The sequence below is a fragment of the Chaetodon trifascialis genome, chromosome 16, assembly GCF_039877785.1.
Source record: "Chaetodon trifascialis isolate fChaTrf1 chromosome 16, fChaTrf1.hap1, whole genome shotgun sequence".
Lineage (NCBI taxonomy): Eukaryota > Metazoa > Chordata > Actinopteri > Chaetodontiformes > Chaetodontidae > Chaetodon > Chaetodon trifascialis.
In genome coordinates this window covers 8,592,115-8,609,560 of record NC_092071.1, presented here as the reverse complement: position 1 = coordinate 8,609,560, position 17,446 = coordinate 8,592,115, and the positions used below count along the sequence as shown (strand labels likewise).

Sequence of the window (17,446 nt, the reverse complement as noted above, 5' to 3'; positions counted from 1 at the left end):
TCCAGTTTGTCAGGAATATGTCTCGGCTCAGATCTGTTGTTGACTTCAGCGGCAGCCATGTTGGGGTCAGTGGGGGAAGTGGATGTTAACAGTTTTCCCTCGCAGTTTTTCCATCTGCCTGGCGGCTTCTTTTGCAATTCAAATCTCTGGTGCAACACTAAGCAAATGTTTCCGTGTTGTCCTGCTGCCGCCGCTCTACAGGGCAGCGTATCGTGTATCTGCTCCGTCCTTTTCATGCTTCTTAAAGCATCCTGGCAGGTATAAAAGGAGAGATTAGAGGCATGTCTGTTCACTTTCATCACGCCTTAGTGGACAGAGGACAGCGACCCAGTTTCTCACACCTTTTATCATCACTTTTCTCTTTGTTTTCTGCAGTTTCTCCCTCCTTACCAGACATGATGTCACTGGCATGCCCATGTAACAGCAGAAGCTCATTGAATGAATGACTCCTGGTGACTCAGATGTTGAATTTTTGTGTGTGCTGCTCCTTGTAGAGCAAGAGACATGTTAGTCTACTGGTCATTCTTTAAAGTACCCTCAAGGATGCATGCATGACTGACTTTTGCTTATAGGTTAAAAATTTTCTGCATCTGTGACTGCAGGAAGGAGTAACAAAAAATGGTTTTTGAGTGTGTGTTTAGTATTTTAATCAACTGGCGCAGGTGTTTTCAATTCTTCTGGTTGATTAGAGCACTGCAGGTCAAGTTAGGTGGAGCCCATGCCATCACACAAGGTTACCAAACAAAGCAAGCAGAATGAAAAAGGTGTGACAGAGGAGAAGTTAATCAGAGGGTGTGTAAACATATCGGGAATGGAGCAGAGAGTTCTGGGAAGAGCTCTAATCAGGCAAACTAATTAAAAACACTCGAGGACGTGCATTATGAGTGTGAAGTGCCTTTAACACCCCCCTTTAAAGGAACTGTTCTACATTTTGAGAATTACATTTATTTGCTTTCTAGCAGAGAGTTATGGTTATTTCTGTTGTTGTACAGATGCAGTGCAGCTCCTCAAACATGTTACTATCATTAAGCAATCAATACTTTTTTAATAAGAGGCCCATCACAGTTCAATTCCTGACCAGAAGGGAAAACACCCTCTTTCTTTCAGAGCTGACGTTTTGAGTTGTAGTTGGAAAAGCACAAGTGTTACTAATAACTATTAACGATGGTTCGACTCAAATGTCCCTGCAAGCCTTGACAGTGCGACACCGAGCCAGCACGAGCAACACCCTGAAACCGAAGCAGCCAAATGGAATTCAGCCATCATTCATTTTATTAGTCACACCTGTGCTTTTCCGACTGCCGCATATCAAAATGCAGCATTAGCAGTGCATAGAATCGATGACCTTGCATGGTTTCCAGCCTGGATCCATCCGCCTTTTCCTCAGGGACTTCTTGTACAGTCTGTGGTCTAAAAATGTCCATTCAGTGGCTCTAATTGCCTCATATTAGATGGTTCTTGGGGAGCAATAAGGCCAGACAAGGAATGCTGTCTGTCTTGGAGCTCAGCGGCTCATTTAGTACCGTAACCTGACTTTGGCCACTCCAGGAGGTCCAACGATTAGGGGAGGGGAAAACACCCAGTTCTAGCTATGCTGTCTGACTGTCTCAAAGTGAATATGACAGAGTGTTGGTGTAAAGACAGAAGGCTAGGGATAAAGTTTTGTATGTTTTCGCATGAAAGATGTTGGCGTGCAGTGGATGAAATGATTGTCTGAGGAAGGCCTTGATGAAACAAGTCTACTCTGTCACTCAGTGCTAGTATTGCTAAACACTTATTTGCAATTCATGCGTTCATGATTGGTGCTTAGGCATTACTGCAAAAATCGCCCTTGGCACGTTATTAACCTGGCACTTCTTCCCTCGCATATTCCCCTTGCTGCAGGATTACATATCTAATGTCATTATGTAATGGGTATTGAAACTTTGCCCTTGCGATTATGATAAAGCCTAATTATATGAAATAATAAGGATGTCTTACTGAACATGACGTCTAGTCCTGTCTTTACAAGTTCGCGTGGGAAGGCTGGTTCGCTCCGAGAGGAGTTTCTGGTACCTTTGAGCTTGTTTCTCACAAAATATGCTTACAGATTGCAACGATTAGTCAATCAGCAGGAAGTTTTGCAGCAAGTATTTCAATAATTGATGGAATGTTTCAAGATAATATGGCAAAGAGAATCAAGGGTACCAGTTTCTCAAATGTGAATATTTTCTGGTTTTCTTTGTCCTCGACAGTAGTAGAGGTCATCGCAGACAATTTTTCAGACCAAATGAATACTCAAGAAGATAATTTGCATATTAATGGTTCCATTGTTGGGTAATGGGTAATGAAATGAATCGTTAATTGCAGCCCAACCTGTAAAAAACTCAACTTTCCTTTTAAAGCTCCATCACTCTGCAGTAAGTCAACATTAGGTTATTGAATGTAGCCCCACAGGTGCACTGTACGTTCCTTGGATCTTCCTGTATGTACAGTTGTTTGTTCTACCGGGAAGTGCTCTGTAGACTCTTATCAGGTATACTGACCTGCCATTTGCACAGGGTAATAGATGACTGGTGAGATCACTGCAGGGATGAGTATCTGTTATGTAAGTGATATTTGAATTCAGCTGTGAGCGAGTTTAAAGCATAAATTACAATATTTTCAAGACATATTTTCAAGATGAGATGGGCTTGCCCTTGTAGACAGAACAAGCAAGGCCTCAAGATCCAGTTGCGTAATAACCATTTACCCATCTGATGATTTACTGCCTGAAGTGTCAATGTGTTTGAAAGGCAGAAACATTGATGGCTGAACATTTCAATCTTTGCTGAACATTTGTGTCTTTTGATTTAAGCCGTCAAACTGAGGGCTGTGAATATAACAGCCTGTATGATTTACCTGCTGTACCTGCCCTGGTTGCTTATCAAGCACATTTTTTTCCCATGTTCCTTTGCCAAACAACCAAACCAACCAAGCTACCAGTGATAAGGCACCCTGGGAGTGTCATGGCACCATAAAGTGTCAGGTGTTTGGCCTGCTTGTAGATGTTATCACCATGCATACCCGGCACAGATAGTACATTGTTTTATTGTGTCATTTTTATATTATTTGTGGTTTGAAATTGCCTGGCAGATGAACTCTAAAGTTAAGCCTCACTGTCACTTTGTCTTCTTTCTCAAGGACCAGAAACTGCATGAAGAAAGCATGAAATAACTCACTTTCTGCAGGTATGTGGTTATGATTCTAAGTAATTTTGACTCGATAATGGAGATGAAAACTTAGTGCTAGATGAAAAGTCAGAGGAATCATGAATGTCTCAGAAATGTTGTCGAGGCCATTTAAGCCCTTTTAAAGCTGTTCTAGCTGAAGGCACAAAACTCCTCAGAAAGCATGTTTGTCGGCAGATTGGTCGTCTGTATCTGCGACTAGTAGCCTCTGATGATGAGGGTACAGTACAGGAGGATGGGTTCAATGATACTTTGGTATAAAAGAAGCAGGCGGTGGGCTTTGGGGTTTCAGAGAGCCTTTGCCGATGGCAGAGTCTTTGTGGGCAGCGTTTATGGAGGTCTGTGATGTGGTGATCAAAGCTCAGTTTACTGTCCAGGATGATGCTGACACTTCAAGCTCTACACCACCTCCCCTGGCTGGCTGTTGATGAAGTGGGGCAGTGAGGGTTAGGGTGAGTTTGTTGGACAGTGGGGTGAACAGACTCACCTACAAGCAGATATGGGTTAGCTGCGCTGGCTCGCTAACAAGCAGCGCAAAGTTTACTCCGTTATCTGTGCAGATAAGCAGCTGGCATTAAAAAGAAAACAGTGAGTGAGTGTTTTTCCTGCAGGCCTCTTTACAGCGTGTGTATTATTAGATCATGGTACAAGCATGTTGCATGCTTGTTGGCTCGCTGAGGCTGATGAGATTAGTCCTCAGGTGTTGAAATTCAGTGCAGTGAGTGACATGGCATTTTTTGACACCTGTTAGCATTGAAGCAGTTCGTTGGAGCCATAAAAGTATCGAAGTTCAGCGCCCAGTCATACATCCATGTCATTGATGTTGAGTTATTTCACTGGATAAACTCTGACCTGCTGCTAGCGTGCATCACTAAACATTAACCTCGTCCTCTGCAAATGAATATTGGGATAATTACAGGTGCTTTATCTCAGTATCGCTATGGAAGTATAGAGAGTGAGGCAGACTGGAGGAAAGCAGGTCCACCAGAGAAATAAGTGACAGCACTTTAATGGGAAATAATACCTAAAATGAGCTGAATAGAAAGAAAGAATCAGGTCATATCATATGGCCTTTAAGCCACATCACACTGCGTCAGGTGTGATAAGTCCATTAACAGCTTTTGCCAGGGATTTTACCAGCATTGATACATTCCATGAGTAACAGTAAATACTTTAAAGGACCAAATGTATACCAGCCCACACAAGGATTTCATTGTTCTCTTCTCTTTATGTTTAGTCGAACTTCTTTGCTGCAGCTTATTTCTCGTAAACCCGGCATTTTATTTTTATTAATGGCGCTAAATCAATTTGTTTAATTATGGCTGCATTGGTTCAAACAAGTTGGTGACTTAGTACAGACCCTTAAGCATGCGATAGAAGTCACTGTGAGATTAATTCATGATCGACTACATTACAAGAACAATACATGCACTGTAAAGTCAGTGTCTCCCCGGGAAGTCTCGTCCTCTGCACCAAATCCCATGTGCTGCTGGTGAAGTCATGCAGTGTCACGGGTGACGCAGTGCCAGCTCTGGGCCCACCGTGGGTGAATTCCTGCATCTGTTATGTGTCTGTGGTCAGCTGGTCGGCCCACAGCTCGTTATATAACAGGACAGAGATGGTCACTGCAGCCTGGCGGAGCAGGGACGCAAGAGATGACACAGGCTGAGCTAACTGGTGGAGACTCAAGGTGGTTGATACACGTGCGTCATGCGTCATCACAAACCGGACTTAAACACAGCTTCGATTCACATGATGCAGGATTTACTTCATGTCGTCGCTTCACTGAAAAATTTCTCATTTAATTGCTCATCCAAAGAAAAAATAGGGCTGAATTTCAGGTGAAGACAAATTTTAGATGATCTGTCTTGCTGTAGAGAGATGAGGCCTGAGCTATAGGAGACACTGGGGACCCAAGAACAATAGATTTTTTTTTTTTAGGATAACATTTTTCCGTAATGATGGAGTCATTGAGACTTTTCCCACCTTTGAACAGGAAGTGGGTCATTTGTTATTGTGTTTTTTCTTCCTGTGGTGTTTGTCCTCGGCTTCCTGCTGGGCCGTCTCTTCTTTGTCACTTTCTGTGTTTTTTTTTCTCCCTTCAGACATTCTTTCGCCCCGGCCCTCTTTTGTCTCTGTGGCTGCCTCGTTGTCGGTTGTATCACACATTTGCTCTGAATAAGCTTTTTCGCCTATTTGACGAGATTGTGCAAGAAGCCGTTGAGCCGGTGGCACATGTGATTCCTGAGCTTTGAGGTGGTGTGAGCCTTGGGCCTGGGTCATACCTCCTCTCTCCTCCATCAGACATTACCACCTCGAATCAAGTTTGTTGGCTCCTGCACAAATGGCTGGTATTTCTTCTGCAAGGTGCTCGCAAAGTACAAAACACACTGTGTGTTACATAACTTTTAATTTAATGTATAAAAAAGTGCATTTAGTGAGGTCCAGTTTCTTCCATAATTGTCATTTTTCTAATCATTTCACACCTAACTTTGACCCAGGTCAGTATGCTCTCAGTTTTAACGTGCATACCAAAGACAGACAACGATCTTCTGCAGTCATGATGAATTTTCACGGCCTACATTCAGACCAAACACACCTACACACAAACAAAACTCCATCGCCTGCAGCCTTGTACTATTCTAGTGCGGAGGAATTCCTACAGTATCCAGTTAAACTCACCATGACGAGATCATATTGCAGCCCCCCGGGGGGTCCTTAATACAAAAGTAATTGTCTTCTGAGAATCCACTTGAATGTAATAAGAAGTTTATCATTCGCAGAGGCCTGTGTTCACTTTTTAAGCTTGCACGGTGCAGTTCCTGGTTAATGGTTGACCAGGGAGTATATGGATTGCTTAACTGGGGTTTGTTGTTTTATAGCACTGAATGTTATTTGTATATTCTTATTGACCTTGTTGCACTGGGTGTGTGTGTGTCTTTATGTAAGACTTATTTAACCAAAAGCCACATGCGTACATATAGCAGGGCCGCTAGCAGTTTGCATCCCTACAAGAATACAGCTTTTAGCGAAAACGTCAGCATTAAATCAAGTCGACTACGTGTTAATATTGTCAAGTATTAAGGGCAGATCAGGGCAGGAATGCGGAGCTTATTAGAGTGTGACAGCTTGTCTTGGTCAGCTGTAGATTTTAGACAGTGGTGTGAGCACTGCCCAGCAACACACAGCCACAGTTTCTCTCCCCTGCACACGCACAGAAATGCTGAATCTCATTGGCGATAACTCTGCACGGCAACACGGCTTTCCCTTTCCCGCTATTAGATGCTTTGCTCTGTCAGTGCATGACACCCGGCCACTTCCACCTTTTCAAACACAGCTTCCTCTCCTGGTTCTTTTTGATCAGGGACAATGGGAATGATGTCTTTCAGGCCCTGTGGGAGACTTGAGTCATAGTCCAGTATTTGTGCATTTTTCTGGTGCCTCCTTCATCCATTTCAGGCTCACAGATGTTCAATGATTTCTGATTTGAAGACACCAGGCAAATTTTTGAGGATAGGTTTCTTGTGCTTTCTTTCACCTGCTCAGTGGAATTTAATGGAGGTTCAGGCTAATTACTACGTAAGTAAAGAATATAATGGTTCACATTTTGATGCAGGCTTTCATGGGCCAAAAGGTCAGTGGAACGCTTTTAATCCCACACAAGTAGCTTAAATCATTAATATGTAAATAAGAGTGGTACTGCTTGACAATGTGTATATTTAGTTTTTTTGCTGCCGTTTCAACCGGAGCTATGCCCTCAGAGTGTCTGCTCTGTTTTCTATGAATGCACTTTTTTCTAAAAGAGTGACTGGTCTGTCCAGTAGGAGGGGTCCCCCGTGTGTTACAGTTATATTTCTTAACACAGCAGGGCTTATGGGAAATAGTGTCCGTATATAGGCACATTCTGACAGTTATCCTCAGCACCGCTTTGCTCCCATGATGCATTGTGCTGGTTTCGAGAGTGCCACCCGGGAGTACATATTTATTTAAAGTAACCAGGATGCTTTCAGTCAGAATAATTGATTTTAAAATATTTGTCTTTGCTTCTGTGACGATCTTACTTTATGAAACAAGTCTAACTGTTACAGGAAATGGGATGCAGCCATTATGGATGAGTTCTATTAAGCAGATTCAAAGTCTTGTTTGTCACTGAGTGCTTCAGTTTGAGGATACAAATAAATCCATTTAGCTCCTCAGTCAGAGGTCCGGAGGTCTGTCAACCCATCATCATCTTTATGCTATCAAGCATATTGGCTTGCTTGTTGCTTGGCTGGCTACCAATGGCCACTATAGTCTCCAAATTTCCAGCTTGTCTATTTCTTCCTCTTCTCTATCTTTCTCAAATGTGTCTTCCCTGTTACTTCTTTCACCTCCCGTTCTTGTGGTACATCTTTCTATCATCCTTCACTCCCCCTCTCTTGTTCTCTGTCTCGCTATCTAATTTCCGCCTTTTGCTTCCCATTCAGACGCCTGGTGGTCCAGTCTCGTGGCTGCATGGTGAAGGTCACGCTGGAACACATAATCACCAATGAAAGACAAAAAAAAAAAAAAAAAGAAAAGAAATCTGAAAGAATTCAACACCCCCTCCCATCATTCTTTCCTCCCTCACTCCAACCCAAGCCCTCACCCCGTGTTCACTCCCTCATTCACTGGTTTATAAATCCAATCTTCTTTACGAAAATGTGGCCTCGCCTGACACCTTCCCTGAGCACGCTGGATTTTTTTATGGTCTTTAAATTCTTTCTACTCTTAAGGCGAACTCTCTCCTCCCTCCACCATGATGGAGTTCTTAGCTCAGTTGCCAGGCAGAAAGTGGTCATGAGCTTATCCTCATCTGTATTTGATGGTGACCCCAGTTAAGGAGTTGTCTTATAATCACGTGTGGAAAGTGCCTTAATAAATCGTGGGCATCATTGAAAGCAAACAGCCACAGCAATCCGTTATCAGCTTCCTCACTGGCCGCGTAGTGCTTAGGTTCACTTTACATTTACATTAGTGCTGTCAGGCGATTAAAAAAATTTATTAATCTAATTAATCGCATTTTAATCTCATATCTGCTAAAGGTCCCCAAATAAAGAATTTGAATTCTAGGACATTACAAAATTGTAGTGCATGACTAATCAATTGAATACACCAAGAAGAGAAGATTTGATATCCACATTTTTATTGGTGAAGTGTGCTTCATAAATGAAATAAAGATGACGCTGAATCTGAAACGTCTCTTTTAGGCCCTCGTCTTCCACGATTGAAATCGGCCTGCAATCAGCAGCAACCCATTTTGCGATTGAGTTTGTCAGTTTTTCTGTCGTGGCTTTGCTCATTCGTTTTCCTAACTCAGCAAGTGTGGGTTGGCGGAGTGAGCTCATGGTAGCACTAGCGGCACTAGCAGCAACTACATGTTTAGCGTTTAAATGATAATTCAGGCTGGAGCTGCTACGGTGATAGGAAAATTCTTTTTTACACAAGGTACAAATTACTGCGTTCTTGTTAATAGTCCCGTCTTTGTTCTTTTTATAAATAAACTTGCCGCTCAAAGGTCCAAGTAGGCTTGCCTCGCTCTCCGGTGTCGCATCCATGTCTGTTGTCACCCTGCTTTTGACTAGTGGCGCAGGTAGGATGCGACCTGCCACTGCAGCCTACGGGTCACTCAAAGGGCCAAATTTAAAATGCTTGCGCATTGACTTGCCACTCATGATTAATTGCGTTAATTTTTATAGCGCGTTAATTTGCAGCGTAATTAATTAATCTAATTAACACGTTAAACTGACAGCCCTAATATACATCATTACAAAATGCACATCTCCCTCTATCAATACAAGTGTCCATCACAAAGAGAGGTTATGCTTTCAACAGGCGGAGTAAAAACAGCCACATTACACAGATGCTGCTCTTTGCACCACTTTGTCTGCCACTGTGCTAACAGTAACAAAAACGCTGCGTAGCTGAGCACTAGCGCTGCCAGCCACAATAGAAAACTATGGAGGAGGCAACTCAGGTCTTATACGAGACAATCTGACAGGAGCTTTGAGAGCAGCGAGTTTGACCCATGCAAAAGACAGATCAGCGTCAAGTAGTGTTACGGGCAGAGATGGTTTTGTCGTCAGTGATCACTGCTATGGCACGTGAATTAAATGACATCAGCGATGACCTTCATATCAATCTTACCGCAGAAGTGATTACTAGATATTTCTGCTGTTGATTAATGACGTGCTGAGTTGTGTCTTTGTAATTGTTGTTAACAGGGGTTGTAAAGAACAGAAGATTTAATGGGAGACTAATAGGGTGATGGTGGGGGATAGTTAGATTTGTCTTTCTTTTTTTTGGGTGGAGGCTGGGAGGTCACCCGTCCACCCACCCACCCTCTCCACCACCACCACCACTACCCCCTCCCCTTCTCCGTCCTCCCTCCTGCCTTGGCCAGTCTCCATGTGCAGGGCTCAGGGCCTTGGGAATGAATGGCGCCCGGGCTCTGCTCCGTCTTTGAAGCCAGCCAGGAATGCGAGGCCTCTTTTTTTTTTTCTTCTCCCCTCTCTCTCTGTTGTTCGGGCGGCCGGCAGCACTAGCAGCTATCTGCAGCAGTGAAATATTCCCTCCGCTGCGCTCATTGTGCATCGGAGAGCCGGACGTCATCGGCTGGCCAATCAGTGGCTCCCGCTAGGCAGCCTCGGGTCTCGGTAGGGGGAGAAGGGACTCGCTAGAAGTCTTGTCTCTAATATCTAGCTCTCCTGGTTACTGGGTCTGGTCCGTCTTTAGAGGAAGAAAGATGTTCTGAGTGCGAAACAAGGACGGAAATCATTCATCAAATCCTTATTTGAGTTGAAACTTAGGAACCGTATTTCTTTTTCAGATGGAAATCAGAAAGGTCAGCGGCTCAGACTCAAAGTTTGGGTGAGTTTTTCTTTTTTTTTCTTGTCTTGCTAACAGCGTTCTGTTAAGTTCCTAAACTTTCATTCAAACCAGTCTGCACGTTGTTGAGCTCTCAAGTCGTTCCCAGTCTGCCTTGTGACTGTTGATCCAGCCTTCCAACTTGTGTTCGGCTTTCCTGCTGTCATTGTTCACTTCTCTTGTCTCTTGTTGTTGTGGTTTGCGTGTGAGGGTATTTGTCTGGGCTGGTCACCCTCTGCCTCACCCTCCCTCCCTCTCCTCTCTGTACATTTTGTCACTGCCTGTCCCCTCCATCACTTCCACTTGAGCGCTCCCCTGTTCGGGAGCCTCTCTCTGTTCGCAGAGGGAAGAGGAGGGCTGGAAACCCCACACACACACACACACACACACACACACACACACACACACACACACACCACAGATCAGAAGGCCCTTCATAAACACATGGAATCCCCCTTAATACTGTAGTTTGAAAGGCTCTTGGGAGGTGGGTTTTGTGTGTATGCAAAACGACCACCTAGGATCATCTTTGATTCTGGTTTTTCAGCTCAGCCAACAAACGTCTACTGTGAAAATGTTGCTGAAAAGGAGTTTTCAGTTGTCTGTCTAAGCTAGTGGTCATTTACAGCACGATTTTTATATTTGTTGATTCATCATGTGCACAACATTTCTTGCACTTACATCAGTGGTGAGGCCCAGATTTCAAACGACAGTGTCAAAGTTGATTAACTGGTTGGCTTGTCTTTGTTTTATTGCCACCATCAACCTTTGTGTGTGCATGACAGGTATGTAGCATCATGTAGCTTGATGACAAAGTCATGGAAAGGCATGCAGGTCATGGAGGACAGGAGCCTACATTTACTCTGTCATTAGAGACAACAGTAAAACCTCAACCTGTCATTAACTTGCAGGGGCTAGTTTCTGGACTGAAGATGATGTTTTATGGATGACTGATGCATACAGATGATTGTGTTACAGAATCGCTGGAGTTTTATCCCTTTAAACTCTGTGTACCTCTGCAGTGAACAAGGGAACCTGTGAAAATGGACTAAAGGACTTGGAAGAAACCCACCATAGACTGTCAAGTCAAGACTGAAGTTAATTGTTTTCTGGTCATCGAAAGATTTATCCCAGTCAAAACGAATGGCCTGTAAAGTTTGAGTGTTCTAGCAAATTCAGTATGAATGGCCCAAAGATTGTTTATCAGGTGGTGTTTGCAAGAGTTTTTGCTGGCTGATTGTGATCTACTCTGTCTCAGTTGGAAATAAATTTGTTTTACAGCGATGAGCAATATAATCAGAGCACAGTACAACGCTTCGATCAAAGTATAATAGTCTGAAAGGTTTACTGGTAATGGTCTCATTTATAGGGCTTGTGTAGTTCAGTGAAAGTTTAATCTGCCCTGCATTTAAAGCAATTATGTGACAAGAAAGAGATGAAGCAATTGCGGATGCGGGAATGATAAGGGGAAAAGGTGGACGTGTCTTTACGGGTCACAGTGCTCTATAACAAGGCATTGTACATCTGTCACATGACTAATCCTTCCACATTTCTGTAGTTTCATATGGAATTCCTGACATTTTTTTATGTGTGGCTGCAACGTGCACTGCCAACCTCAAGGCCTTTAATTAGAGGCTTGTTGATGCAAAACGGCAGACAGGCTCCTTCAACAGGTGGTTAACTGTACTGACCTACAAACCCAAGCTGCAGTAAACTGTGTGAGGGGGGAAACCTCAACATGACTTAAAACCGTATGTCTTGTAAACAAAATGCTGTTAGAATCAACTTTACAGCCTGAGAGGAGAGGATACTGTTTTTGGTTGAACGGATATATTTGAATTTCTGAACCTACTCAACCAATTGACAGAAAATGAATCTGCAACTATCATAATTGATTCAGCAAAAATGTAAAATGTTAAATCTGAGTTGCCGTGTACCAGCACCTCCACCCTGTTCAGTAAGCATAAACAGCTCTCGACTGGGAAAAAGAAAAATGAACATTTTTTCAGTCAAGTGGGTATATGATTTGGCTTTACAACTTATAACAGATGGAGCGAGATTTTTACAAGAGGAATTTGACCTAGAAATGCCAGGCACAGATTTATCAGTGGTGACTTACTGTTTTCTGGCATCTTAATAGTGTCTGAGCAGAAAGCACCCTGCAAAAATAGCAGGTCTTTTCCCACGAACAGTTTCACAAGCATGTAGCTGGTGGAGAATTTTCTTCCATGCATACGACATCCATGAGGTATGAAGGTGTTTTTCTGTGATGTGGTGGCGTGAGCTGTGTGTGCCATTAACTGAGTGGGCATTTATTTGTTTGCGTTAAATTGTTATGCTTTTGCAAAGCAGTCAAAACAAAGCCTCATGAAAAATTAAGTTTGTCAGTCACTGGGTGTTTTCTTTTCCCCCCAGTTGTTTGAACAGATATTTTGTTTAACCAACTACTCTTGAGTAGCCATTGGCCACAGATGTATAACTGGAGCATGAGTACTAAGTCAAGATTTGAGGCTGATAACCTGTCTGTGCTGTGTTTGTTTTTTCCCTCAGGAGTCACTGAGCGTTTCAAGAGGCTTTGAATAAGCAAAAAGGAGGCAGGAAAATGACCTAATTAGCTGAAAGCGTGACAGACGACCTGGTGCAAATGTGTTGGTGGTAATTTCCCCAGTTTCACCCACAACAAAGACACATGCATCAGCGTGCACGCACATACAGCACATTTACAAACCCTGCCCTTCCCTTCCTGCCATCCACCCCAGTCCTCCATGGATTCCTACAGCTTCCACTTTGAGAGAATGAGCAACGTGGACCTGCATCCTCTGAGCCTGCCTGTCAGCCGGCTCTCCCCAGCCAAGTCCAACAGCAGCATCGCCGACCAACTTGCCCATCACCAACACGGCAAAGGAGACTCTGCCTACAGCTCCTTCTCTGGCGGGTCCACTGCCCCAGACTACCCCTCTCCCTTTCTCTCAGACGACCTACAGTCCAGTTCCTTCAGCCACTATGCTGATCTTAAGTACGTAAAGTCCATTTATCATCCGAACCAGGTTCTGCAGTCGGATTCAAGAACCATGGACCAGCTCTATCGCTCTGTGGAAGCTATCTCACAGCAGTACCGCAACAATTCCAACAGTAAAGTAAACCACAACAACCACAATGGTAATGACAGTTTCCATACCAACAATAAAGTACTGTCTAAACAAGAGGTGCCTGTTGGGGCTCCATCCCAAACTGCTTACCCTGCTGTCCGCCCTCCTCCTGTCCCTGCACGGCTGGATAGTTTTATAGCCACAAAAAACTTGGAGAACAGCAGAGTCCACCGCCCCGTCACTGAGTTGCAATCCCAGAAGGCACAGCCTCAACAACAGCCGAGACCCCACACTCGACCCCAGTCACACGGTCTAAATGCCCCAAGACCTGAGACAGCTAACCGAGAAACTAACTCAAGCTTCAATTCTGACACAGTGTACTCAGTTTGGAGGGGCTCTCAGCAGCAACAGCCACAGGCCCAGCAGCCACCAAGCTACCGCCCCCACCTCAAGCCTCATGATCAGACCAGGGTGCCGTTGAACACAGAATATCTTTTCATTATGGATAGCAAAGCATCCTCTGAGCAGCACAAGTCATCAAACATCATAAGCCGATCACCTCCCCAAGGCACAAGCCAGCCCGAGCACCTGAAACCTAGACACCCCTCAAGCAGTGGTGCATGCAATGGAGACCATCACGATAAGTCCAGTGGGAGCAGTAGCCATTTTCAGAATCAGCACAAAAGGGCACATTCTGCTCACGATTGGCTCGGTTCAGAGCCAACCCAGGCTAGCAGCCCCTGGAGTGCTGGTCAGAGTTATATCAACAGCAGCATCCAGCATAAGGGTCAGTTCTACTTTGTCACAGGAGTGTGTAAGCCGTCTGAAGCTGGTATGAGGACGCACTCTGCATCTCTGTGTGGGTCTGAGGCTGGGAGTGAGAGCTCCACTGTGTTGGAGACGCACCAGCTCAGAGAAAAAGAACGATGCCACAGCACAATGGATAATTTGTTTAGACCTCTTCAAATGAGCTCTCGCACCTCCAGTGGTACGATTCCAGATGAGAGAGAGGTTTTCACTTCTATGTCCCAGGGTAAGGACCTGTCCCCGAGGAGCCAGGATCAGGAGAATCGCAGACTATCCCTCACCTCGATGCAGTCCTCTCGAAGCTTAGATGCCTTAGAAGAAATTGACATGACTCAGAGTCGAGAGATTGGCCGCCACACTCCCAACAACCCTATATTCTACTGTGGACCTGACAGAAACTGTCAGTCGCATTCAACCTCACAAACGAATGAAGTCACTTCACTGACAAGCAATGAACAGCCTAACCACCACAAGCGAGAGGAGCAGGCAATGAGAGGCAGGCGACAGCCCTTGGGAGATGCAGCCAGCGAAAGGATCAACAAAGAAACGACACCACTTCTGTACCACCTCACCGGAGCCAGCAGGGCCGCATTACAGCCTAAAAAGAATGCTGATTTGAGTGTAAAAGGCAAGGACGCAATCCTAAACAAAACAAGTCATGGAGACGTGGCTGCCAGCGATCATGAGAGACCTCCAAAAAGTGACGTAGGCAAGAGCGATAGAGGTGAAGTTATCTCTGCCTGTAACACCCTGGACGACTCATTTAAAAAGTACTACAAAGAGAAGCTGAAGGATGCCCAGTCTAAAGTCCTAAGGGAGACATCATTTAAAAGGAGGGACCTACAGCTGTCACGGCCACACCGCATCAGGCAAAAACCTGAGCTGACGCCTGCAGTGATTCACACTTTCTCCTCATCACAGGACTCTGAGACCTCCACAGACACACTCACTCCCTCTGTGGCTTCTGAGGAGACAGAGAGGGGGAGCATAATGGAAGAAGTCAGGGAGAGTCCAAAAGAGATGGACAATGACACTGAAAAGGAAAATGGGAGACTTCCAAATGTGGCCCAACCCCAGGTAGCACGAATCGGATGCAAGAAGCGATTGACTCCAGAGCAGAAGAAGATGTGCTACTCTGAACCAGAGAAACTCAATCAGCTTGGTGGTCTCCCCTTCCACTCTGCTTGCCGCTCCTTTGGCAACGAAAGTGACGACGTGTTTGCAGTTGAATGCGAGGGAGAGCAGCAAGGAGAGCAGGGACTGGTTGCAACACGAAGGAAGATGTTTGAGACAAGAGGCCGAGCCCTCTCAGCCTCCAGTGCTTCGAAGACGAACTTAAAACATCTGCAACACAAGGCCCTGGTGGAGTATATGGAGCGTAAGACAGGCCAGAAAGTGGCAGAGCCGCAGCAACCGGGGCTTCAGCTGCCACCTCCACCCAGACAGAGGCATTCTCTGGGGGAGAAACCAGTTGACTGGGTTCACAGACCTCAATCAGGAAATCATGAAGGCAGAAACACCAAGAAGAATAAACTCCACAGGCCGCACTCTGCGGGCCGCATCCTCGATTCTTCCACCAGCTCCATCAGGTACAAAAGTGAAGCAGATCCAGAGAGCAAGAAATTAATTTGATTGTTTTTTTTTTGTTGTGTGCATCAAATCAAACATCTTATCTGTTCCATTTTAATTTTTACAAAACAGGTATGCACAGTTCTTCTCAGCTCAGTCAAATCAACTCAGATGGAGAGAGAGCCATGGTCCATCTCAGGGGAAGTCTGCCTCAGTGGAGAGTCTCTTGGACCAGCCAGAGCCACCAAATTTCTTCAGGAACAGATCCACATCCACACCACATGCCTTTGAGGTAAGTCAGTTCAAGCTGAGATATTTAAAAATATAACACATACCTGTGACAATAAGATGTAGTCTGACCAACCAGTTGTCTCCTGCTAATGAAAAAATATCTTGGTAGATATATGCAGACATAACCTTTTCACCTAAAATCATAAATGGCACAATTCTGGGCTTTATTCCACCAGTTTAAGTCAGTGTCTGATAAGCTTTCTGTCTAAGTTTATTAACTTATCTTTGCAGTCAGAAACGTTTAAGTCAAAGAAAACAAGATATTAATAAACCACATCTGACTGTTCCTCTAGTATTAAAATGTAATTCATATGTTGCCTTTTGGGTCTTTTGCAGGGTCTGCAGGCACATGACAATGAGAGGGATCCATTACCAGTTAATTCTATGGTAACCTGGAGGTATGTACCAGCCCTGCAGACAAATTGGGACATTTTTATTAGTTTTAGGTCAGGAGAGTATTAGGTCAGTGATGTGTGTGTGCTGCAGCACAGACTATAAATCTCTACTTGATTCATTGTACCACTAGAAAGTCAACACCCACCTGCTCCAGCAAACCAACATTCCTGTTAAAAGATTTATGCAGGGACCGTAAAAGAATCATTGACTGAGCCATTTTCAAGGAGTTGGCCTATTTCTGTGATTTGTAGGAATATCAAATTATTACTGCCAGTCTTGCATTGAATTTTTCCAGAATGTCTGAGAATTGTATGATGCAGATTTATTTGCCTGTAAAGTAATTGCATATGAAAATGTGACAGTGTCAATTTAATAGTTTTTGTTTTAATTTAAAGGCCAAGACTCTGTTCTGAAGTAACCATAGTTTGTATCAATCGATGACTTATGTTACACATTTAAACACTCCGTGTCAATGTCAGTTCCCAGAAGAATGCCACTGAGGACTCCTTAGTAAAGCCAGCCCCTGAGGGCCAGCAGCGTGTCCGTGTGGTCGCACAGAGAGGGAAGTCCATGGAAGAGCTTGGGGCATCGAAGTTAACAAGACCGTCAGTCCTGAGTAAAAGTTCCGAACAGCTGGATCAACTGTGGAGAAGTTCGACTGGACCAGGTGGACCGGACAGAGAGAAGAGGAGTGTTTCATTCTTTGCTGAAGTCAGAGAAGCCCAGGACAGAGGGAGGAAGAAACAAAGTGCAACAGAGCAAGCAGGAAAAGAGCGAGAGATTGTCGGTCAGAAGAACACTCAGGGACAGACGCAAAACCAAACCCAGAAAAAGTCTTTGTCGAAGCAGAGCTCAGAACCAGGGGAGGATGCCACAGTAGGAACTAGGAACTCAAGTGGATCCACCTCCCCTACCTCCTCGTCCTCCTCTTCCAGGGCCAGAGTTCACTCTGGATCTCCTGGATGTCACGGCCCTGTCACAGATGTGTTCAGGTCCAATAGTGAGGCTTCATCGAACCCACCGTCCCCCAGAGGTCTAGAGACCAGTGAGAGGGAAATCAAATCCACCTCGTCCAGTCCCACCCAGGCAAAGCTTCCTTCTGAAAACTGGCCCTCCTCCAGGTAAGATTCAACTCCACACCAGTGCAGCATTTGAACGTGCCATCCCACTTCCTGCCACAGCTTCCTGAAATCTTCATCA

The 17,446-nt window shown here is 44.6% G+C and overlaps 1 protein-coding gene across 3 annotated transcripts in view; it reads left to right on the top strand.

The window, feature by feature from the left end:
• Window positions 1-17,446, top strand: part of shroom1 (shroom family member 1) — a 32,046-nt gene that overhangs the window by 7,459 nt on the left and 7,141 nt on the right. For 2 of the 3 annotated variants that reach the window (XM_070982348.1, XM_070982346.1), the window contains exons 2-5: window positions 12,645-15,579; window positions 15,692-15,851; window positions 16,187-16,248; window positions 16,726-17,367. In XM_070982348.1, coding sequence (XP_070838449.1) covers window positions 12,860-15,579; window positions 15,692-15,851; window positions 16,187-16,248; window positions 16,726-17,367 — 3,584 coding nt within the window. In that variant the 5' untranslated portion in view covers window positions 12,645-12,859. Of the gene's footprint in view, window positions 1-9,950; window positions 10,098-12,644; window positions 15,580-15,691; window positions 15,852-16,186; window positions 16,249-16,725; window positions 17,368-17,446 lie in introns of those variants that run through there. The other variant, XM_070982347.1, reaches the window with a different exon arrangement.